This window comes from Apteryx rowi, unplaced genomic scaffold (assembly GCF_003343035.1).
Source record: "Apteryx rowi isolate R43461 unplaced genomic scaffold, aptRow1 scaffold_167, whole genome shotgun sequence".
Lineage (NCBI taxonomy): Eukaryota > Metazoa > Chordata > Aves > Apterygiformes > Apterygidae > Apteryx > Apteryx rowi.
In genome coordinates, this window is record NW_020447941.1 from 964,745 (window position 1) to 987,664 (window position 22,920).

Sequence of the window (22,920 nt, forward strand, 5' to 3'; positions counted from 1 at the left end):
TAATGAAGAAAACTACACCCATTTTGTTCAAAACGAAATTGTTAAAGCTGATGTGAAAGCTGCTTTGACCCATGCAGACTTCACAGTTAATTCAAAGTTGAAAAGTGTGGAGTGTTTTTAGTTAATACTGGTATATCAGATCCTTTGCTAACTCAAAATGGGGGGAGCAATACTTTGGAAAAAAGATGAGAGGAGAGCTGTGTCATCTGTGACAAAAGTTTCCATCCTGCTGTAATACTGCTTGAACAATCAGATTAAGAACTTTACTTTTCATTATTAACAACCCAATTTGAATTTAAACTTTGAGTTTTATCAAGCTTTTTTAGTTGTGTCTGTGCAGTGTGTGTTGGCCATTCAGACCAAGTTAGTGCTCATGTGAAATACTGTATTTTTAAATGTGGAGCTGTGAAGTTCCAAAATACGTCTTTGAAACTGGCTGAAAGAAGTCTTTTAACTTATGCTTTTCCCAAAGAACTCGAGCTTCTCTGATTGTGTGCATGCTATGAACCAAATATTTGAGATACATTTTCATATAAACCTGGATGTTTGCTAACAAGTTATTAGAATTTGTAGGCAAATACCACCTAATAGCGTGAACGTTTTTGAACATTCAGGTGAAGGCTGGGTAATTGACTTAAGCTAAAATGTGGTCATCTAGACCTTCCAGTACAGAGCAGAGCAAGATCAGAACAGCTTCAAAATTATGGGCCTAAATTGCTTCTAGGGCTTCTAATGAAAACAAGGCGTGATGTTGTCATGAGGACAAGGCACGACTGGTTTCAGGTTGCTGGGATGTAAGGTCAGGATTTTCAGAAGACACTTTCACACTTCTCTCACCTTTCTCTTTTCCCAGAATTAATGATCGCTATATCACTAGGGTACTGCCACTCCTTTAAAAAAAAAAAAAAAAAAAAAAAAAAAGGCTTAGAAAAGAGGACATCAAAATAAATGTCACTTCTCATCTCTAGTTCATTTCAACTGCTAACTAGTGCCAAAAAGCAAACCCTTCATCGGTGAGTTTAGCCTAAATCCCGGGGACTTCGCTGATATCCTTGACTTTGGTGTTAGGCTGTGGGTAGAGGCAACTGTTGCAATGCCGTAGAAGATAAATTGTACTGTCAACACAGAAACTCAAAGCAGCGGGAGCTTTCTGAGCTCAGACTGGAAGGGAGAGGTGCTTATAGCGAGCCTACGCATGGCGAAGGAGGTCCGAGGCAACAGCCGAGCTGCTGTTCTCAAGCAGAGCTGTCGCAGACAGAGTTGTTCTCTGTCCCTTAGCTTCTGCTTTTGAACGTGACTGTTCTGTGCTTGAATTATTTCTACGGAGCTGACAATTGCTTTAACCTCGGGTTTCAGTCTGCACGTTGTCGTGCTCTAAACCTATGTTCTTTTCGCCTCTTCTCTGCTCGCTCTCTCCTTTGCCAAGCTATTGTTTTCTGCCCTGTACTCAGGAGAAAATGTTTCTGTGTTTCAGTACAGTCTGTCTTACTCTCCCAAGACTGGGAAAGTACGTATGCGCTTGGTTTTTATACTGTAGTGAGTAGATGTTTCTAGCAAAAGAAAAAAAATCTCCCCAGACAAAAAGGTGCCTTTTTGAACTTAGCAGTAGTTTACCTGCGGACTTAAATGTGATCTGTTGTATGAAGGAAAGTATTTTGATTTACCTAACATTTCTATGGGACAATATAGCTCTTGCAGAAATGAAGAACAGTACTTGAGAATTTTCTCTCCCAATACTGTATTTATTCTATCTTCTATTTTCTGCCCTGTACGTTGTGCCGATTGCTTGTGTTTTGTCACAATGGTGAAGTGTTGCAGTACAGCAGAATTGGGTTATTTTTGTTGTAAGTACTGTATGGATGTAACTAAGACTGTTCTTTTCCGCTAACTGATAGTAGGGACGTATTGTTCAAGGCATGTGGGGTAAAACGAGGAAAGAGCAAGAYGATTGTTCAGCATACAAAGAAGCAAGTCACTGCGCGTTAAGTACTTGCCCACTGTCAAATGTTTCATAGGCATCGCAGCCCGGATGAATTGTCAAGGAAGACTTTAAAGCAAGGTAAGCTGGTGGATTTAAGAGTTCTTAGAAGGATCTCCCATTTATGTAGGGTATGTAAGTACGTACAAAGATGCTTGAGGGAAATGACTGGACTAATTGGTAAGGAAGCCTGGTATAACTAAGGCAGAAGTGGGGATTGATAGCCCAGTATTGTATTATAATTGACAGGTAGGGCAAAGCTGRGCTGTGAAGGGTCTGAAAGGTGAAGAACAAGTAGTTTCTGTTACTGTTTGATGGAAGGAAGGGGACCCAGTAAAGACGCAAAAAGCATGGGTGAATGGTCTTTTGAGGCTGGTTTGTGTGCAAAAGCAGTAAGAAAAGCTGCAAGACAACAGTGGCCTGGCTTGAGTTACAGTCGGGCTGGCAGAGAATTGGATTTCTGAAGTGCCAGCTGGAAAGGTGGGGCTGGTATGTTTGGACCAGTGATGGGCTCCATGTTACTGCCCCGAATGACAGGAAGAGTAGTCCATGATAACGGAGAAAACTTGGAAGAGGACTAATGGGGAAGGCTTGAACAAGAAAAGAATAAGGATTCATTTTTGACTCCCTGGAGTTCTCATCAAGAAGATCAGTGAGGAAGGAGGACAACTAGGAGGAAAACACATCTGAGGGGAGAAGCATGTTTGAGTTCCTTGTGCACATGTGATATTTGCTTGAGTTTGTAGACAGACTTCAGTTGCAGAAGTCATAATAAAGTGAGCTACAGGTGGGCATTCTGTGGGAATGCCTYGTATCAGAGGAAGAAACAAGCAAAGAGCTCACCAGGTGAGGTTTGGGGGGACCAAGACAGCTAGCAGAGGATCTCTTTTCCTCTGGGAGGAGGAAAAAGGCAGGGGGAGGATAAAGGATAGGGAGAGGTCTTATCTCCTCTGGAGAAATAGATTACAGATGTGTTACACATCTGTCTTCTCCATAGCATTAAAACCGCTTTCAAACATACCTAGATGTTCATCTTCCTTTTGGAGAGAACTAAGGCAGCCTTAGCTAAAAGATCTTATCTACAGCAAGCTAAATGTAGGGTCCCCACTCAGGTGCTGTTCCCAGGCTTTGCCTGAAATGGAAGCCTTTGGAAAGCACACGTCAGGTTCAGCTACTTACAGGGTTCTAACACCCTCTGAAATTACTGTTTGCTCTGGAAACTTTTCTACCTGTTACAGCTGGAAAGGAGAAAAAACGTTTCCGTTCGTTAACAGAGTGTAACCGAGTGGGTATGCCCCCATGCRTTTGCAGGGCCTGAAACGGGACGGATGACTAGACCGGCCCATCTTGTTTGGATGCCATTTGCTTCACATCCTCTTCCACATGAGAAGGAGGCCGCAAACGCGTCACAGCCACGTGGGTGGAATGGGGAGCTAAGTTTGAGGAGCACGCGTAACTGTATTTTGAATTTCCGCACCGTCTACCGCCAGTGGTGGTTTGTTAGCTAGGCAGAACTCACTCTGTGCAAGAGCTTCTTGAGGTGAAGAGGGATGCACTCTCGAAATAAAGCACTGCTCTTTACCAAGACAAGAAGTAAGCATGTAACCTCTGCTGCATTGTGCAATGTTCTTTGAAACGGCACCTTGGGGGCCCTGAAAAATATACTTACGTTAAGTGAGTTAAAGTTGGAGTGGAGACTTCTTAATATGCCTCATACAAAAGTATTTCTTYGGAGTTCTGACTTGATTAGGTTGAATTAACCTTTTTTATTTACTTTCCCCTTCAAACTAATATTAGAGTACGCATGAACATAATTCTTTATGGTCACTGATTTTTCCCTGTGTATGCCCTTATCATTCAGTCTGCAAGTCCGAGCTGCTTCCAGTCGTACATCCAGGAAGCCCTCCTTGATCTCCTGCAGGTCTCCTGCAGGTCTCTGCTTCTCTGCACGTGTAGCTCGCAGGAAAGCTTTCTGTTGCTTTTCTTGGGTTTCGTCACTCTTTTGAAAGCGGTCAGATTGTTCCGCAAAGCGGCATGCTGCCGCCACTGGAAAACCTGTGCTTTAGCGCTTCTCATCTTCCACGTAAGATTTTTTTGGACCTTCTTGTTGGAAGCGCCTGGCACGCCAAGCAGAGCTTGCGCATCTGAAATGTAAGAAGAGAATGGTGTATATCTGCTGAGATTGATTTGTAAAGTGCACATTGAGCTATAAAGTAGAAGTGTCCAAGATGTACAAAAGTGCTGAATTGTTTTGGGTTAGAATGAAGTTGGTAGAAATTAGGGCTTGTTTATAATTTCAGTCATATCTAAAGCTTTTMTTCTGTCCTGATTCTAATCTGCAGTGCAGACTAGCCTTTAAAAGTGGATGCATTTGTACTTGAAAACCACGTTCTCTTTGGAAATTAGTACAGAGATGAGCAATTGTACAATTCCAGTGAATGAGTGGTGCTTTTCTTTTTTTTTATCAATCTGTACAGAAGTGAGATACACAGAGGGGGAAAGAGTGAAGCCCAGATAAAAGATTTTGAAATATTTGGGTGTTTGGCTGTTAAGTCATAAAAATCCTAATATGTGTGTGTTTCAAACGCAGCTTAGTTTGGAAGGGAATGGTTGACAATGATATTGATGTATCAAATAACATTGAAGTATAAATGTCCAAAAATAAACTAAATTTAAGGGGAAGGAGAACAAAAATTTTGCTTCCCGATTAACAAAAGTAAATGAGAGTGTGGGGATTAAAAAAAAAAAAAATCAAGTTTTGCTTAAAGTTGATATGTGATGCAATGCAGCTCTTAACAGAACCTCAATGTTTGTTCTYTTTGCTAAAATGAAGTAAAASAAAACTTYTACTRTTCRGAAGACATTGTCAGATTAGTCTAAATGATTTCAAGGGAGTCTTGTTTTCTGTGTTCTTAACTCATTTTCACCCAGTCATGCACAAAAAATCTTGAGACACATGCTGTAACTGCTTGACGTTTGCTCCTCCCTAGACTTTGTCATCAAAGTCCGCACCAAGAGCAGGGCCGTTACATGCATCTCTTGGAGAATCGGTGATGTGTTGCTTGCTAGTAACTGAGGCCTGTTATAGGTGCAGCCGTYGCTCAGAAATAGCGTAAAAATAAAGCTAACTGGCAAAGAGCTGAAACCCGAACATGTAGGTGCTCCCGCCCGCCCCCTCCCTGCTGCCTTGGCGAAGGTTAAGTCTGGTGTGGAGCCCCTTTAGGTGGAAGGTGAGGTGGGACAAGTGGGTTTTAAAGAGAGCTCCCTATAGCAATGGGCTTCTGAGCCAAAAATGAGGACTTCTCTCATTTGTCTGCTCCAGCCTCSTCCTGTCTCCTTCTGCGAGGAGCGCCTGGGCCAAGCAGGATGTGCCAAGTGTCCTAGCTCGTTTAAAAAAACACCGATAGGTACCTCTAAGAGGAAAATGCAATTTAAAAACGAACAAAAAAATAATCACTGTGTGCTTTTCTAAAACAATCTTTTAGATTGCACTGAGTGTTTGACAGAGAACATATTTCTTTTATTGTGCAGTCTGCCAAAGTACTGTCAAAATAACCCCAGCTGCTTTGTAATGCGTTCCASTATGCGTTTGCAGGGTAGGAGATGCTTTTTCATTTGTTTCTTTTTACTTAAATATTTCCACTGATTTCTGTAAGGCCCAAGCTGTAAAATGGCTTCATATTTATTATTTGAATATTCATATTTCATATTTTTACTTAACAGGTGATGATAGTTCTAAAACAAAGAAAAGRCAAGAAACGAGTTCAGAAGCTAGTTCTTCATCTCATGAAGGAAGAAGTCCCTTCCCAAGGTAAATATGTTAAAAACATTTAATATGTGGATTGCTTTAATAAAATGAGAAATGCCCATAGAAAGCGACTGAAATGGAATACTCTTTTTACTTCATCTAGGGTTAAGGTTCATATTTATGTTTATCTAATATAGCAACTTAAACCGTTGTACACCTTAGAAGAYATTTGCACCCAAGGCAAGTATTGTTTTGCAGCTGTTGTCTTCTCATTTTAAGACTCGGTTGACATCTCAGTGAACCACAAATTAGCGTGTACAGCTGCTCTCAGTAGGGCTACTTGCAGGCCAGACAATGGAAGTTGTCGGGAGAAGGGCGGGCGTAAAGCGTGAAGTCTTGAAGAAATAGAGCGGTGGGTTTCTTCTCAACGCATCTGAGACGTAAACTGGCCGTAACCGTATATGTGTTCTTCTTGTTCTTCTTTTATAGAATATTTGATGCTGGAGTACTTATAACACGTCTGTCTGTCTTCCAAATTGAGTATGTTTAATTAATGGCCCTACATTTGCCTAAAGGGTGCCATTTATCCTTTCAAACAAACAAGCAAAACCCACTTTTTTTTTTATATATATAAAACCGCAGCACTTCCTTTTGGGTCTTTGAGAAACGTTATATTACACGTTCCTTGTATTTTCATCAGCCTGTAAGAGCAATCAAACAGTAGCAATCAAATTAGTGGTCAAGAAGCAGTGGAAAATAGGATATAACACAGCCATCTCATGAAATATTAGCTTGGCTTTAGATTCTTATCTGCAAGCTTATTAAAACATCACAGTAAGTGGGGCCCGCTATTATGCGGTGCCTTGTCTGAAAACTGCCATTAATGGCATTCAGGAAAATACTTTAAAGTATTTTGACAAAAATTTAATTCACTCTGCTTACAGGACATCAATATCTTTCGGTAGCTTTATATTGCTATTGACAAAGCTAGCTTTGATATGGAGGACGATTCCAGTTTTATAAAGAGATATTCTAATGGCTTCATTCTATATTTTGTCTTAAAATCAAATATCTCCTCCTTGCTTCAAGTGCAGGGAATAAAGCCAAGCCTTAATAAAATATTGATGAATGACATGCATGCTTTTGTTTAGGACTCCCACTTTTTAAAAATCTTCTGGAACTTTGTTTCAGAGAACGATATTCTCATAATACCTAATGTTACCACGTGCAAGAGAGCTCTTATAGTTGAATTTTTAAACGTTAACGCGTTTTAGTCTGTTCCTGTTGTCCTGGACTTCAGTGAGCGAAGGATTGGGCCCTTGGCAGTGATTCTGTAAGCAAGTTCTTAAGTGTCTGAGTCAAATATGTATAATTAAACATGAACTGTTTGGGGAAAAAAAAAATCTCTAAGCATGGGTTTTACTGAGTGGATGTTGCACTGCTTGCTAATGATATGTTTGGCAGCTTAAGCATTTTTCAGATGCTGTGTGTATGGCATGCATTTTTTTTGGTTTTCACTGGTCTTTTCAGATTCTTATTCTCCCTGGATTTTAAAATCATTCCTTCTGCCTTGTAATGTTATGCCTCTCGGCTCTCCGATGCAAGCATGCTTCCTGCTCCCGTACGTAGTGATGCTACTTTACAAAAAAAAAACAAAAACCTTTTAACGTGGCTTAAAGTTATTTTCCTAACTGACTCGAAAATAACGCAGTCTTTTAAGCATAAAGCTTATTAATAACACTTGCTTTTGGGCACTCGACATCAGCTTTACAAAGAGACAAAGTAGCAAAAGTAGCATGAAAGAAGGAGAAATAGAAGACGCCGGTGGCTGCTTATTTGTGGTCAGGACGCGATGAAATTTCTCCGACGCTTGCGTTTAAGGCCGCCACTTACTGCAGTCACTTCTTGTGCTTTATTGCTTTTACAAGTGGTCTCGAAACCCACTACTTGAGAATAAACATAACTGCGTAGTACCGCTGTGGTACTTTTTATAAATTCTTCTTTGCTCTGCTTTGTCACTGAGCTGATGAGTGACCTCGAAAAAGACCCTGCTGGACCTAAATAAAAAAAAAAAGAAATGGCTTCCTCTGATGTCCTAGAGACAATAATTATGATGTGCCAGTTAAGCCCAAACTACAGCTGAGGGATTTTTACTTTAAAAGCGGAGGGCTTGRGCGCAAAAATGCATTTATAGCTCTTTGTCCGGGCACCTCATTATGTGTGGGCCTGATTCATTAAGTAATTGGTTTGCAGTTGTTTACATGAGTATTAAGGCTTTCTATTCAGCAGCCTTTGAGAGATACATTGTGCAAATGTTGCATGTTATGAATGCGGAATGAGGGGCAGAGCGCCGGTCCTATTGGCCAAACACTGCGCTCTCTTGAAAAGCGAGAGAAAGAGATTGGGTGCTGCTTTGCATAGCAATGACTCTCTTAATAAGCTTTACAGATTAATACACACAAGCTATAAAAGATGCAAAGAGATACTCTTAGCACATTTACACATGCTCGTTTCACTATTATGGCGCTGGAGAYGGGAAGAATTGAGTTCTTTCATATTCGGTTTTTTTCAGTGCGTGTCTTCAGTGCATGAGACTTAATAGAACCCGATGTTTATTGTATTATAAATCACGGGGAAGTAGGCAGATCTGCAACAGTTTATTATTAAAGATTCTTTCAATGTAAATCTTTTTCTGCTATTGTATTTCCTACAGCAAAATCATTTTGTGGTTGAGTGGGGATGAAAGGCATAATGTACGAAGGAGTGAGTCTTAATAGGAAGCTGCTCTCCGAGTAAAGACCACTTGTTCCCTTTTGTTCGGAGGTGCATGCCAGAGCTTCCTCTTCGCCGGCAAATATCGTCCCRGTCTACCTTACGGATAAAACTGTGTTTTCCTGGATTAGTTTACTTTGCCAAGGGAATATTTAAACTGCTGGAGATGTAACTTTAGTTGGAAGCGTTAACGTTTTGCAAAAGACGAGAGCGTGTTAAATTCCGTAATTACTTGGGGGAGAAGGTATCATAAGTCAGGACTGAATCCCCCGAAAAGAGTAGGCAGCGTACGATGTGTGTGGCATTTCGTCGGCCTGTAGCAATAGCAGCAGCCAGTGGAGGTCACTAGCTTTCTAGATAATTCTGTGGTTTTGATGCGAGCAATTTATTTTTCTTTGACTTGTTTGCTCTGTCTCATTTCAAAATCATCTGAAGATTAAAGATGTATTATAGACTGAGAACCAAATAAAAATTTTAATTTGTCGGGACATAAACATTGCGTAAAGTATTTTCAACTTTGATTAATCTGTGTCCTGGAAGTGTAATCCATTCTGGTCTCTGAAGACTGTTTTTTAGTCAAAAGCTGCCTTTAACAAACACAGATTTAATGATGTGTAAATAAAAGTTTGCGGATTATAATTCATCCTCTTAATTATTCTCAGAGGAACTATTTAATAGCAAACTAGCTCTACCTAATACGGCGCTTTCGTTGCTGTGTCATGATGTAAATAAGCAGGCTGACCATCAGGGGGCACTCAGACTTTGCTAAACTCAAAGCTCGCAAATTTGTTCTTGCATCTTCCGCCTTGTAACATTYGATACCTTAAAAAAAAAAAACCCAAAACTTGTCTATGTTTAATTGACTTGTGAGAAAAGTGTCTGTTTTGTCTGGAGCTTTAGCAAGAGATGCTAAGCGTTGGGGCATGTGAATATTCAGGATGTGAATTTACTGGGAGCTTTAAAGAAAGTTAAATAATGATTCAGAGCAATGAAAGTAATGGGAATTTCAGCGTACTTGTTCCAGATGATAAATTTCCAGGATCCCTAGAGAGAGGCACACATAAATGAATCCATATCTGACTGTTTTATAATTCTGCAGTATTTTTGTCAAATCACTTCTTTAAGAATTTAAGGGTGTTTTTCGTGGCCTTGTAGCCCATCAGGAGCAGTGATGAAGCCTGTGATACAGAAAATCTCCTCTACCTTTGGTTTTATCTCTGGAATAGAAATACGTGCAGGTTTGGCTTTCTAGAGGAAATAATACTTCCATGGTGGTGTCCTCTTTGAAATTTTGAAATGCATACTTTGCCTTTACGGTAAAGAGGAAATAGAGGTTTTATTATTCTATTTTTGCGGCTGTACCCTGCGCTCTTCATAGCTAGCTTTATCCTGGGATCTCTGCTACAGCGGGAATTTGTATATCGGCTTCTCTAGTCAAGGATACTTTTATTTCAAGGTGGTACCTAAAAAAGAAAACGGTCTTAAGCGTAATTTTTTGTTAGAGATCTTTGCATCCTAAAATACAAGTGATCGTATTTGCAGTATAAGTACTTAAATTCAATATGATTACTTTACTTCTCGCCAATTTTAGTTAGAATTAGGACTTGTGTTGTAAATGGAGCGATCGTTAAGCTTTGACCGCTCTTCTTTGAGTTCATTTTTTCTAACTTCTTGAGAAATGCCATGATGAAGGGATTCGTTATTTTTTTTACTGAATTTACAGGGTGGGGAATACTTCCAGGTGCTGCTTTGTAGCAAACTACCAGCAGACAGCGATAGCCCAGGTCCACCGCGATTTGCAGGGAACAGGGGCGCTGGCCTGGAGCGGCCAAAAGGCTTTTAGATATTTTTTTTTTGAAGAAGAAGCAGCTGCAGTTTTGCCTTCATACTTGCCGTTGGGGGGGAAACTTCCGCACCTCTCCGACCGCGGGTTCCCGAGAACTGCCCGGCGGAAGCGGAATCTCCTGCTTTTCGTGGTGTGCTGCCTCACCGGCGCTTTTGCAAGCCGGAGGCGTGCGGGCTTCAAGCTCTCTGACCAGATCAGCCGGCGTGCTCGCAGGCACGCTTCATTAGAGCCTCGGTGTCCTTCAGCTTCCATCCTGGTCTGCTTGCCTGCCGTTCTGATAAAACCTGTTGTTTTTGTTTTCCCTTGACAATAAAAGACAGGAGTTCAACAGGTTCTTTAGCAAAAAGATAGCCAYGCTAAAGTAAACACTTCTTGTTTTTCTGTGAGCCACCTCTTTTAACCTGGCTCTTTTTTCCTCTAGTGTTTACCTCTTGGTACGAATTTTCTTTATGGAGGACAATATTTTCGGGGAGCTTATTCATTTCTCATTGTTGCGGTATCTTCAGCACAAAAAGCCTGTTTCATCAGTAAGGGGGAGATTAAAAGCGCTTTGAAGTTAAACGGGTTTGGATTTTTCCTTTGTTAGAGCCTGGGTTCAGTTTGTAATTATTTTAGGGAAGAAGGCAATGTATAAATGGATATCGAAGGGTCAATAAGGGGGATTAGTCAAGGCAGCGAAACCTGTGCTACTTTATCTCTACTCCTAAAATACCTCCCTGGAGGTTTGGGTGGTTATTGGGCGCTCGGTGTGCCAGACAACAGCTTTCACCATTGACTTTGATTTCTGAATATGAACCTTCTGCAGCGTAGTAGAGGGGTGGTTTTGCATCTCGTCAGCCTTGACTAACACTTCAGACGTGACTTAAGGCTTTCATCCGGTGCTGCAAAGCTGTCCTGCAGCAGCATTTCCCAGACTTGGTTTGGTGGAGTTGCTATCCGCGTGCTGGCCTGGCTCTCATTTCCTAGTCCCGTTTTCCAGCTCTCCCAGGCGCGTCTCTACGTGCCAAAGCCGGCCTGAGAGCTGGGGCAGTCCGCCACCGTCGTCCTGGCGCTCAGAGCTGCGCTCGGTGCCTCTCGGGCACCGCGGAGGCTCTGGGTCCCAAATGATCAACGCTCTCGTGTTTCACCTGGGCTTGAAGCGAGGAGAAAAGTGGAGCGAAAAGTCGCTTTGAGGGACCCTCTAGCATGGCTGAATGAAGAAACCCTGTGCACCTCTCTCCTCGATAATGGAAGATGAAGCAGCAGACTGTAAACAGCAGCTATCAGCTGGCTCATCTTGCTTTGCTGAAATACTTCAAGATAAAATGGTTGTTGTGCAGTCTGTCACAGAAGTCACCTCTCGATACGCGGCTCAGAAACAAGTGGTTTCTTGCTTCGCACCGCGCGGGGGGAAGAAATGATGCTGCAGCCAGAGCTGTGTCCTCTTAAGTGCATTTTATGGGCTGAGTCCAGGAGATGCGGAGCACCTCCGGGGCGATGCGGAGGGTCGTGAAACCTTACCGAAGCGAGCAAGAGCTGAGGGTGTTTTGGCATTTCGCAGGGCTCAACCCGGAGGCTCCGACTTAAAACACTTGCTGAAAATCCTGTGGAGTAAATGGAATTTGAGCGCGTGCTGGAAGGTGAAGCGCAACGCGGCGCAGGATTTATCTCTCTGAATAAAACTGAAGGGGATTTGGATGGCTTGATAACAAAGTGTCAGACAAACAGTTGAAGACGAACACATTTAAAAGTTATGTTAAGATTATGTAATTATTCATCTATGTGTCACTGTTAATCGCTAACTAGTAGTGTTAATTGTTATTAGTGCTTAAACCTCGGTTTGGCGTCTTGGTTGAACTTTGGCTGTGAAGTTTATTCTGTCTCTGGGAATTTTTGTGCATCTCTGGCGGAGATTGCGCGGTGGTGGCATTCGCAGCTTGGGAAAAAAAGGAATAGGCTATGAACAGTATAATACCTTTCTCTTAAAAGGAAAAGTTACGGCAACGCAGGCAGCTGTAACGTGCTGACGCTTCCCCCAGCTTTAAGCTTAGCTTTCCAGCTGTAAACGGCGAGTTCTCGCTGAACATAGCGGTGTAAGAGAAGCTGTGAATCATCTCCATTTTTTCTTCCTCCCCTTCGCAAATGCCTCCGTGGTAGCAGTTAAAACACTCGTAATTCCCTGCCTTGCACCGTCGCGTATTAGCTGCCGTGTCTTTAAATGAAATGCAGCCCTTAATYGCGTGGGATTTTTGACAGCCGATGGAGTTCTGTTTTGACTGCGGCGAAGATTTCAAACTGCAAGTTGACATTTRCTTACGTTTTGCTAGTTCGCGCAGCAATATCACACGTATCTCCCCTTTGGTCTTCCTTATTAAAATCAGCTGAAGCTTTATTTCCAGAGCTTACTGCAGGGTTGTTAATATAACAGTTAATTCTCCTACGCCGTTGCCCCTACGTGATTATTTCGCGGCGCCAACACAATGCGCACGCCGCACACACAAAAGATCAAAATGATTCCAGCCTGTTTGAGGGATTCAAAAGGGTCTGTGATGCTCCAGACACAAGAGCCGTCATTTAACAGAACAGAATCGCGACTGAAAATACATCAAGGTAGATCAAAGGCAGCTGGGAGGCTGCGCATTTACATAGGGACRTGGATGATGCTATGGGAACCCGGGAGCTACGGAGCAGGAGTACGCCGGCAGGAATGGGAATAAGGAAGTTCAGTGAGCACCGGCAGGGCAGAGGGGGAGGCGCGTTGTTTTTATTTGTTCGGGGGGATTTTCTTTACTTTCTTGGCGGATCTGAAAGGGTGCGAAAGACACATGAAGCTCCGATCCTTTGCACCCTTGCTCTGCTACCCCTGTAAACGGGCGCTGTTCATGAAATCGCGCCAGTTCACACTGCCTGAACGTCTGGACTCATGTCCCTGCCGCCTATTAATTTCTCCACTGCTTAGAGAAAACAGAGGTGAAAAAAGACCCTCAAAGAAAATAGTTATTAACCGCCCCCCCCCCCAAAAAACGCCATTACTGAAGTTTAGTGCTTTTTTTTAAACTATGAGATGGTAAAAAGCAAACAAACAAAAAAAACCCTTGAATTCTTTTAATGTTGTGATATTCTGCTGATTTTTTTTTCATTTCTCCTATTTTGCAGGACTGAAAGCAGGAGGGGACTGGTAACTGCTATAAAATCCAAAGGTGAGAAATAAATGTCATGCTTAAATAGCATGATGTCTAAGCTGATGTCTAAGCCTAACTTAAATTGTAGAACACCCCTAAAAACATTATGAAACTGAATAAAACATGAATGTAGGGGGATGGGGAAGCCAGGACCTTCTGTGCCTCAACACAGGAGCAGGCCAGTAGGTGGTGATGGCCAGTTCTGAACCAGAGATGACTTGATTTATAGTGCGTACGCTTTGGGAGGAGTAGCGAGCTTTGTGCTTCAGGGTTTAAAGCAAATAGTAGTGAATAGGTAGTAGGAGAAAACCTAGTGAAGGAAGAATCTGAAGTTTTGGGTTTTTTTTTTATCTTCCCTCTGAAATACTGGAAGCAGAAGTAGGTGGGCAGCAGCGAAGTGTTTGCATAGTTACAATACGTAGGCACGTAAAAGGGTCTGCTTACACATATATGCATGTGTCTGGAACATTTTTTTACATGAGCAAGCCGGCCTTCTTTTTAATGAATGTTTGGGCCGTGCATGTTTTAATTCTCCTCTGCACTTACTTTCTTTAAGCACCGTGATGTCCAGTGGTGCCTGAAGCTACCTCTTATCAAGCCTCCTGTAAGTGAAGCGACCAGGGAGTTTTCTGCCCGGAGCTCAGCTTTAGGGACTCTCTAGTCCTGAATGGTGCTGAACATATTTTAGAGGCTTGAAATCTGAGCTGATTTAAGGGTGCCGTAAACGATGGCTGCTTTGATGCAACTTTAAAGGCCTCTGTCACATCACCAGCCCCTTGGTTTCTCCGGTCTTTTGGAGCCCTTCGGCATGTCGGTTCCCTTTGGGTGTATTTGGGCTGGGAACTAGCCGAGGGGGCAGAGCAGGGCACCGCTTGTGCTGCCCTTTCCCTGAGCGCTCGAATGTGTTTCTGCTGCTGTCACGGGTGTAGCTTTAAATCCAAGCATGGTYTTAATAACGCTGAGCCCAGCACGTCGCCCATCAGCAGCTCTCCTGGGTGGCCCTCCTGGGGCAAAGCAACGGCTCTTGCGGGACAGAAGAGGAACGTTCTGTTCAGTCGAGGGAAAAGGGAAAATCAGCAGTTAGGAAATAGCTGAGCTGGGAACCTTTACACCCGAACGACTTCAGCAGACCTTCCCCTTGAGGAGCTCTGCAGATGGTCGGGCTTCTCCTTTTTCTCGCAGGTCCAACTCATTTACGTCTGGAGGGATCTCTCAGGCACTCAGAATCAAAACGTGGTTCTGTTTATTGCAGTGAAATTGTTGTTCGTCACCGGAGCTGTCTGTCAAAACCACCGATTCTTTTAAATCAGTTCTGCCCGTATTTGGTCCTGTCGCAAAGTGGTGACTTGTCACGTGTGACGTCGCTGCCGTTTTTACGCCAACTTTGCGATGCCATAGTCTGCTTGTGCCTTCACCTCAGGGTCAAGCAGAGGGAGAAAGTGGAACATAATAGACAAAGCTGTAATTGAGGCAGCAGATGGTCAAGTAAATTGTTTGGAGTGGAGATGTTCTGTCAAGCTACCTTGAGAAACAATGAAGCGAGACTTTCCAATGAACGCGCTGTTTCCCCACAAACAAGGCAATTAGGAGACCAAGAGTCGTTGACGGCACGTTGTATTGGAAACGTACACCTACGTCTTGCACGTTTTTTAAATGCTCTCATGTTCTCTAGCTTTAAACCAGGTTGTCTAGGTACCTCGAAAGAGCTGTAAAATGATTGTTTATGTCACTGCATAGACGTTAAGAAGATTAAATTTTTTTTTTTCCCCCCTTAGCTTTCTGGGGCGAATCTGATGACAGCAACTCTGAGATTGAGGCTGCTCTGCGTCCACAAACCCACGATACAGAAGCAGATGAATTTGATGACTTCTATGATTAAGATGCCACTGTTTGCTTTGGGGAGAAAATAAACAATATCGTTTTGCACAAGTTGAGTGCTGTTGTGTCTACAGTACAGCTCATCACTGTATTTTGTATTTAGATTTTTCTTTGACTATAAATATTACTCAATACTACACAGAGCCTCCTTGTACATCTGCTTTCTCTTAACTGCTAAGTCTCCTTATCTGAAGGAAATCCTGCCTGGTAAGACCAGGCCTATTTGGGTTGTATTTTTTTTCTTTGAGGGAATAAATGAAGATACATCCTTAGATGTCTACCTGCTCTGAGATGCTTATTTAGTGCTAGTCTCTGAGCGTTATCTTCGGAACAACCCCTTTCTCAGGGAGGGAGCTGGGTCAGTCCATACTGAATCCCGTTTCTCTCTCTTCCTGGGGGTCAGTGCCGCTTGCCCGCAGTCCCCTGCTCGCAGYGAGTGTCTTCGGCACGGTGCCAGCAGGAAAGGCGAAGGCCACATGTGCGTAACAGGTAATCCCTCTGTGCGGGAGGTGAATAGGGGTCACAGATGAGGTGTCAGTCAACACCCCTGGGCTCAAAGGCCAAAAGGGCTTCTCAGTTTGGCAGCATTGGGCTTGCACCGAAAGCGCTCCCAGCCCCTGGAAGCCAGGGGCAGCGTTGCTGCACAGTGATGGTTCTTGTGGGCAGAGGCAGCGTTAGGTTGAGTGCATGTGTTTGTGAATGTTTCTTGTGAGCCATAAGCTCTGATCAAGTTTGAACCAAGAGCCACAAGAGATGTTGACAAACACCACTGGGAAACGATAGTCGAAACATCATGGTCACAGCAAAATAATAGTTCTAAGGCTAATGGAGACCTGGTTTACAAAGGCTTTGTGTTTCCTGATCGCATATTGTAGTACGTAAGGTGTGGGCTCTCACTGAAGCTTCTTCTACAAGTAGAGCTGTTCCTAGCTACTTCCCGTGACGGCTCTAGGACAATTTCAAGCTCTTGGGCTTTTCACCAGCAGGCTCGCTCTTTACCTGTATGCTTATTCCTGCAGAACTAGTAAGAATTTCATTTGCTTGTGATTTTTCTCATTAACTTCAGTTATAATTAGCCAATGGTTTAAAAGTTCATGGGGATGCTGTGTGTGGTGTAATCACAGAAGCCTTGTTTCCCCAAGGAAACATCATGACACTGACAAACTATAACATACAAGGGATTTTGTACTCGTACTAAATTTATGAAGTCGCTTCCAGGCATGCTTTCTAAAGACCATTAAATTATGGGTGAAGTTGAAGGAAGAGTGGAAGAAGCGGAGTGTAGCCTGGAGGAGCAAGGGGAAGGAAGTGGGGAGCGAGGTTGGCTGCGGTGGGGTGCGTTGAAGCAAGGGAAAGCCAGCAGCCGACGTGGAAGCCTGTTCAGTAAGTCACCTGCGGGACCTCGGCGAAGCACTTGGTGCCAGAGCTCAGTGCCTTGCTGGCTTCTGATGAGGGGAGAGGACAGGAGATGCACTTGCATCTCCTTTATTGACATCGTACTGAAAAGTCAGTCTGACTCGTGCATTAGTCTGGAAACCATACAAGACTTGCTGCTTTTTTCAAGCGGTAGACTGTTTCTTAGGAACTGGAAATAAAGCCCCAAGCCTTAGGCTTACTCAGCTTTCTTACAGCTTCTTTTCTAGGGCTGTGGAAGCCAGAAGCTCCCCTCTGCCAGCCCAGACATGCAGAGCATTCGCAGCATCTGCTGTAGGCTACTACCTCCCTCCACTTGAGGTGCTCCAGCACCATTGCTGGAGGCTTCCTCGCTGCAGCAGCTGTACAGGGAGTTAGGGCACAATTTGGGGAACGACCTTGTCTGTGCTACCAGATAATCTGGGTCCTGGGCTTCTGGCTGTTCCTGCTACCCTTACACTAGCGCCCTCTGAGACAAAAGCTAGCTGCCACCGCTAACTCACAGCGAGGATGGGATTACTCGAGGCTTGGCTCCCGCGCTCTCAGCCAGTCTTGCAGCCTCGGCTGCTGCGCGCGGTGCTGCGTTTTAGGGCAGCCTGCGGGAATCCCCTGGTGCTGCGCTGTGCGGCGAGAGCACCGTTCTGGGAGGGGACGTGGGGACTTCGCAATGCAACCGCAAAAACGTGCGCTCCCGAATGACTAGCACCAGGAGACAGCAGGAAGCGCGGAGGAGGCTCGGGCCGCTCTGCGCCGCTTGGCCAAGGAGCCTGGGAAGCGTGTTTCTGCAGAGGGGGTAAGCGTGGCAGTAGATCCCCAGGCTGAGCACAGATGACACTGAGCAAATACAAGTGTACGGGCGCAGATCCGAGGTCAGAAATAGCTGGGACGTTATGTTGCTGCAGTTTCTCCCAACGGCATGTCGAGAAGCTCCGAGAAGCTCTACGCCCAGCCAGGAGGTTGCTATCTTTTCTCCTAACAGCTCAGCCAGTGGCTGCATCTCAGCGCAGATGTTTTAGGTGAGACGTTCAGAGACTGAAGCTGTGACTCAGCTACTAGGGGATTAAATGGCTTAACTCTTCCTCGCTTAAGRCCGGAGGAATGTCTGAAGTATCTAGCCTGATTTCCTACAGTGCGGAGGAGAAGCTCTCCCCAGGGAACTCTTCATCAGACCGATGTAGCTGTGCCTTTGGGAGAGGCATCCGGCCTGGAAGTGAATGCTTCGCAACGAGGATCTCTCAGCCCCCTCTATAAATTTTTCTAGTGGTTATTACTGCCCTGTTAAAACTGCACTTCGTTACTTCTACGAATGTGTCGAGCTTTAGTTTTAACCAAGGGATCTTGTTATGCCTTTTTTTTTTTCTTCCCCCCCGTTGTCTAGCCCAGACCTTTGAGGCATTTGCGCAGAAAAACAGTGTAAGAAAAAAGCAAACCTACTTCTTTTTTTTTATTATTTTTTTTATTTCTCTCCCCCCAAATACCTCCAGAGACGGCCTCAGAGGCAGACGGATCTTGAAGGCCTGAGCTGCCTCTTGCCCTTCTCTGGGGCATCCCGCTCCAGGGGAGCTTTGTCAGCCTGCTGCTCCAAGGCTCAAGCTCCGGAGCTTGGCTCGGGCTTGCTCGAACTCCTCTGGTTTGGCTCCTGGGAGCAGCGCGGAGGCGATGAGCACCCTTCAAATCCCCATCGCTCCCCAAGGGCCTCCTTCCTCTTCGGGTCTCTCCAAGCCCTCAGATCTGAGGTTTTAGCTACAAATCCTGTCTCCAGCAAAGCAAGAAGACGGAGCAAGATGAAGACAGTTTCGGTCCCTTGCTGCTGACAATCAAAATCTATTTCTTTGATTCCCTCTGCGCTCTCCAAGAAGACTGTGTTTGGGTGGCAATACTTAGTGGCCGGATCAGCCATGTGTCTCCGTTTTGCTGCAAACTTTCTAGACCACAACTGTTCGTTAGCGGCGTTACCTCTGACCAGCTTGGCGGCTGCTTTAGCTGCAAGCTGAATGCAAAGACCATCTTCTTCTGACGCTTATGTATATTCTAATAGCTTGACTACGGAGCTAAATGTGTTTTTGAAAAAGGAAGGCAAGCAGTCTGGGTTTGCATACATATGCTGCGCAGGGCAAGCTGGCATGTTTGATCTTTATCTTATTCTGCAACAGATCAAGAAGAAGAAATGCATAAAATGTACATTTCTAATTCAGCACGTTTTGGAACAGAACGGCATTTACATGTGGCGATCCTCAGTGATTTTTCTGCTTTTACTTGCTTTGTAATATCCACGCTGGCATTGCTGTATGGACATCACAGTAACTGGATGATTCTAGGAGCTTCATGCATTTTTAATTTTCTTCTTTTAATTCCTTTTATCTAAAATTAAGTTCATTAAACACGAGATTTTCTTTCGAAGGGAGAAACCAGGGGACATATTAAAAAAAAAATCTGTTCGTAATTACAATAAGTTCAAAAGCGAAAATGGCACCCCAATTAAACTCTGCTGCAAAGCAGTACTGCCTCTTTGAACACAGGCACCAATCTTTGGGCCCAGCCCATCAGAAACAATTTAAAAATGGTAACAATATTCTATTTAACAAAATGAGTTGGCAGTCTGAGCCAAGCTTGAGAATATGAAATAAAGGCTCCCAGAAGGCTTGAAAATGCGAATATAAAATACCGTAAGCCTCGGATTTCAAGAGAAAGGGGTGTTTTCTCTTCTGCTGCATATGCTTCCTTTTTTTCTGGGTAATAATCCCACTTGGGGACATTGATCAGATCAGGCCTCACAGCTGAGATGGTTAGGACAGAGAGGGCAAATAGCCTGTGAACCACAGCATGCCTGGGCATCCTTTGGAGATCCTCGGAACTGCTTCAGTCTCCTCAGCCCTGGGCTAGGCGACCTCAGAAGTCCACCAGTGCCTGTAGAAATCCACTAGCCCCAAGAGTATTTAGACATCTTCAGGATCTATGATTCAGCCCTCCCAGCAGCGTGTCGGGAGCTTTATCTTCCTTTGCGAACTGTAGGCTTAATGCCACCCAGGGGAACTAGCAGAATGAAYGTCAGAACCCATCATCCCAGGGCTGGTGCCTGCTTCATCCCTCCTTGCTGTCGCTTTCTGATCATCCTTAAGCTGCGGTAATTCGTTACTGATGGCCCTAGCCAACCGCTAAATGTGAGCGCACCAGATTGTTGCACCGCAGATAAGACTGGCTAAATGCTTCTCAGTGAATGTCAGGCACAAGTTCACGTGGAAAAAGTCTCTCCAGCAGCCTGTGCTGCTAAATAACATTGCATCAAACCCATACGGCCTCTGTAGTTTTAAGCTCGTTTTGAGTGATTCTGGATTCTCGATGCCAGTCCACGCTAAATCTCCTTGCACGATACAAGGCGCCCATCGCTAGTCCGTGCTGCTTTCCGTTCCCTCAGCCCAGCTCAGCCACAGCCGCAGAACTAATGACAGGTGACAGACGGCTTTGGGAGTCTCTGCTGAGGCAATATCTCTCCTTTGGTATTTAAGGGATAGCTGCGTTCCTCCAGAGTATTATTTATTATACTCTTACTGTGCACAGACTCATTAGATGCGAAACATTCTGCCAGTCAACTTCGTTCTGCTCCCTCACGGCGGCCCAAAGATGATGACGGATGATGCTGATGGACAGTAGGATCGTAATCGGTACAGCCTTAACAGATTTAGAGCAGTATAACATTCTTCTAAGGAAAATCCTGTAACAAAAAATGTCTTCATATATTTCTGTTGTGAATATGCAATGACTTGGCGCTTCATTCTTTTTCGAGTGTGTCATATACACACTGAGTTGTACTGAGTTAAGGCCAAACGTCGGCTCATGCCCCTGTAAGGATGCTCACAAAAACAAGTCAGCACACGGGTGCTGACGAAAAGCCTGGGTGAGTGCAGATATATGGTGAGCTGAAATAGACCCTCTGTGCGGGCACTTAACAGCCTTTCGGAGGTAAAATGAGTCTACAACGATTTTTATAGGGTGGTGTCTGCCTGCGKTGAAGAAATTTGGGAAGAAAAGTGTCCCATTTAGGAATGCCGAGAGCGCGCATGCACGTGTGTGTGTGTGTGCTCACAAATATATAACACACTGGTTGAAACAGAAACTTTGCAGGTCCTGTACAGCTCTGTTTCTGCAACAGCTGATGTTTTGAGAAGGGCCAGTATGACCTTTCCTTGTAGACTGGCTCATTTTGACCCATGTGTGTACGCGTGTCAGAGTTTACTATCTGTTTCGTGCAGCATCTGACATGGGTCAAACCGAAAATAGTTGGGGAAGGCTGCAAGAAGCAGAAGCGAAATATTGCTGCTGGGCAGCAGCTCGCTTCTCAGCCAGGGAGGGCACTCCGCTCTTCCCAAGTCCTCGCTGGCGGGGAGCTGTTGCCTTGCTCTGGCAGAAGCTGGCTCTTCTTGCGGGAGACGAAGCTCCTGCTCCCGCTGTGCTGAGATCCTGCAGGGATAAGCACTATACGCACTGGCTATAGCTGTATTCAGGAGGCCTCAGGGCAGCGGAGAACTGCTGCTTCCTACGGCCACTTAACGCGAAGCCGAAACAGAGCAGGGGGTTCACTACCGGCAGCAGCATCTGAATTCAGAGCGGCRGGAGCCTGCAGTCCTCTTGCTGGGACAGGCTCTTGCTCCTGGGAGAGGCAACGCTCTGGTGAGGCACAGGCAGAGGCATGCGCAGGGCCTTTCGTTGACATCCTCTGGTCTCGAAGCACAGAGCACTGCTATTTTCCTAGCTCTTTAACTACCAGCCGAGGAGACTGCAACTCTGAAGTGGCAAACTTGTAACAGGCAGGCTGTTGGCAAGAGAAATGTGCTTTTTAGCCTCATTCTGCTGGGGTGAATTCGTTCTTTGTCGCCAGTCCAGCACACCTGCAGGTCACTGCACAGGCATTGATGACAAACACGGTCCTCTCTGTTTTTTTAAGGAAGGACTAAGACAATATTTGGGTATCCCATCCTGTCTCTAAACTGAGTTAAGGGGCAGAAACTATCACAACTGCTCGTCAAAGGGTTATTTTTCTCTAGTGGTAGACTTCCACGGCTGTTTCTTGCAAAAGCCTGCACGTTTTATCATTCGCGGGTACGCAAACGCCCGCCTGGCGCAACAGCGGCCCTCTCACCCGGCTGCCTCCGTGCTGCATCTCTTGCTCTTTGGAAGTTATGCCTCCACCCAGGAAGCACCGAGCACGCTCCTTCACTGAGGATGCCGGGCCACAAATCCCTGCAGCACGACTTTTGCTTAAGGGTATACGCGAGGGACAGCTCTGTTTTTTGCAGCAAAATACAGTTCAACTTTCCAAGGAAATGCTTGTCGCAGTATTAAACATTTCCAGAGCCTGTCTACACAAGTAATTATAAGATAAGACGATCATACTCCATTTGCATTTGCTAGTGCAGCTGTCTTCTGGTGGGATTTTTTTTTAAGCATTACCAGAAAGACAGCTGAGCGCCCATCAGTACGAACAAAATGTTAATACAAGCTGTCTCATTATATGCTAAATTCCAGAAGGAAAAGCACCACAACAGCAAACTTCAGTCAGGGAACATTTCGTAAGGTACAGATGAGGGACGATCTTTACGTGATACAGGAGACGTAACGGCAATACAAAGTTGCCRGGGGAATTTTATTCGAGTCACGGGTTTTACAAGAGGAGTGACAACGGAAAACGGCTTAACGACAGCTAAGAAAGACTAAGGCGCAGCAATAAAACACGGGGTGAGTTCGTCCCACGGCGGATTAGCGAGGTGCCTCCTGCCTCCCCGGCCCAGCGGAGCCGACGCCACGAGCGCTGCCCAGATTTCGGGGTTTCCGTTAACGGTTCCCGCTGCCCCTTTTCCACGCCCTCGCCGGCGTCACTGCCCTAAGGAGGTCGGCGTGCAGCCGCAGGGCGCAGCAGAGCGCGAAATCCTGCCCACGTTAATCCCATTTAGCAGCGGAGCGGCGGGAGGTGCCCGCGCCCCGGCCCCTGCCCTCAGCGGCGCCGCCGCCATGGCGCCCGCGCACTGCGCCCGCCCGGCTCCAAGATGGCGCCGCCGCCATGGCGCCCGCGCACTGCGCCCGCCCGGCTCCAAGATGGCGCCGCCGCCATGGCGCCCGCGCACTGCGC

At 45.1% G+C, this 22,920-nt stretch overlaps 2 protein-coding genes across 7 annotated transcripts in view; both read left to right on the forward strand.

Moving 5' to 3' along the window:
- KIZ (kizuna centrosomal protein) overlaps positions 1-15,434 on the forward strand; it is a 67,224-nt gene extending 51,790 nt beyond the window's left edge. For 5 of the 6 annotated variants that reach the window (XM_026060221.1, XM_026060220.1, XM_026060216.1 and 2 more), the window contains 3 exons: positions 5,702-5,789; positions 13,480-13,523; positions 15,281-15,434. In XM_026060221.1, coding sequence (XP_025916006.1) covers positions 5,702-5,789; positions 13,480-13,523; positions 15,281-15,384 — 236 coding nt within the window. In that variant the 3' untranslated portion in view covers positions 15,385-15,434. Of the gene's footprint in view, positions 1-5,701; positions 5,790-11,884; positions 12,067-13,479; positions 13,524-15,280 lie in introns of those variants that run through there. The other variant, XM_026060219.1, reaches the window with a different exon arrangement.
- Positions 15,435-17,712: 2,278 nt separating this feature from the next.
- Positions 17,713-22,920, forward strand: part of XRN2 (5'-3' exoribonuclease 2) — a 64,879-nt gene continuing 59,671 nt past the window's right edge. The window contains exons 1-2 of the mRNA XM_026060201.1: positions 17,713-17,752; positions 18,175-18,209. Of these exons, the coding sequence (XP_025915986.1) occupies positions 17,713-17,752; positions 18,175-18,209 (75 nt within the window). The remainder of the gene's footprint in view (positions 17,753-18,174; positions 18,210-22,920) is intronic.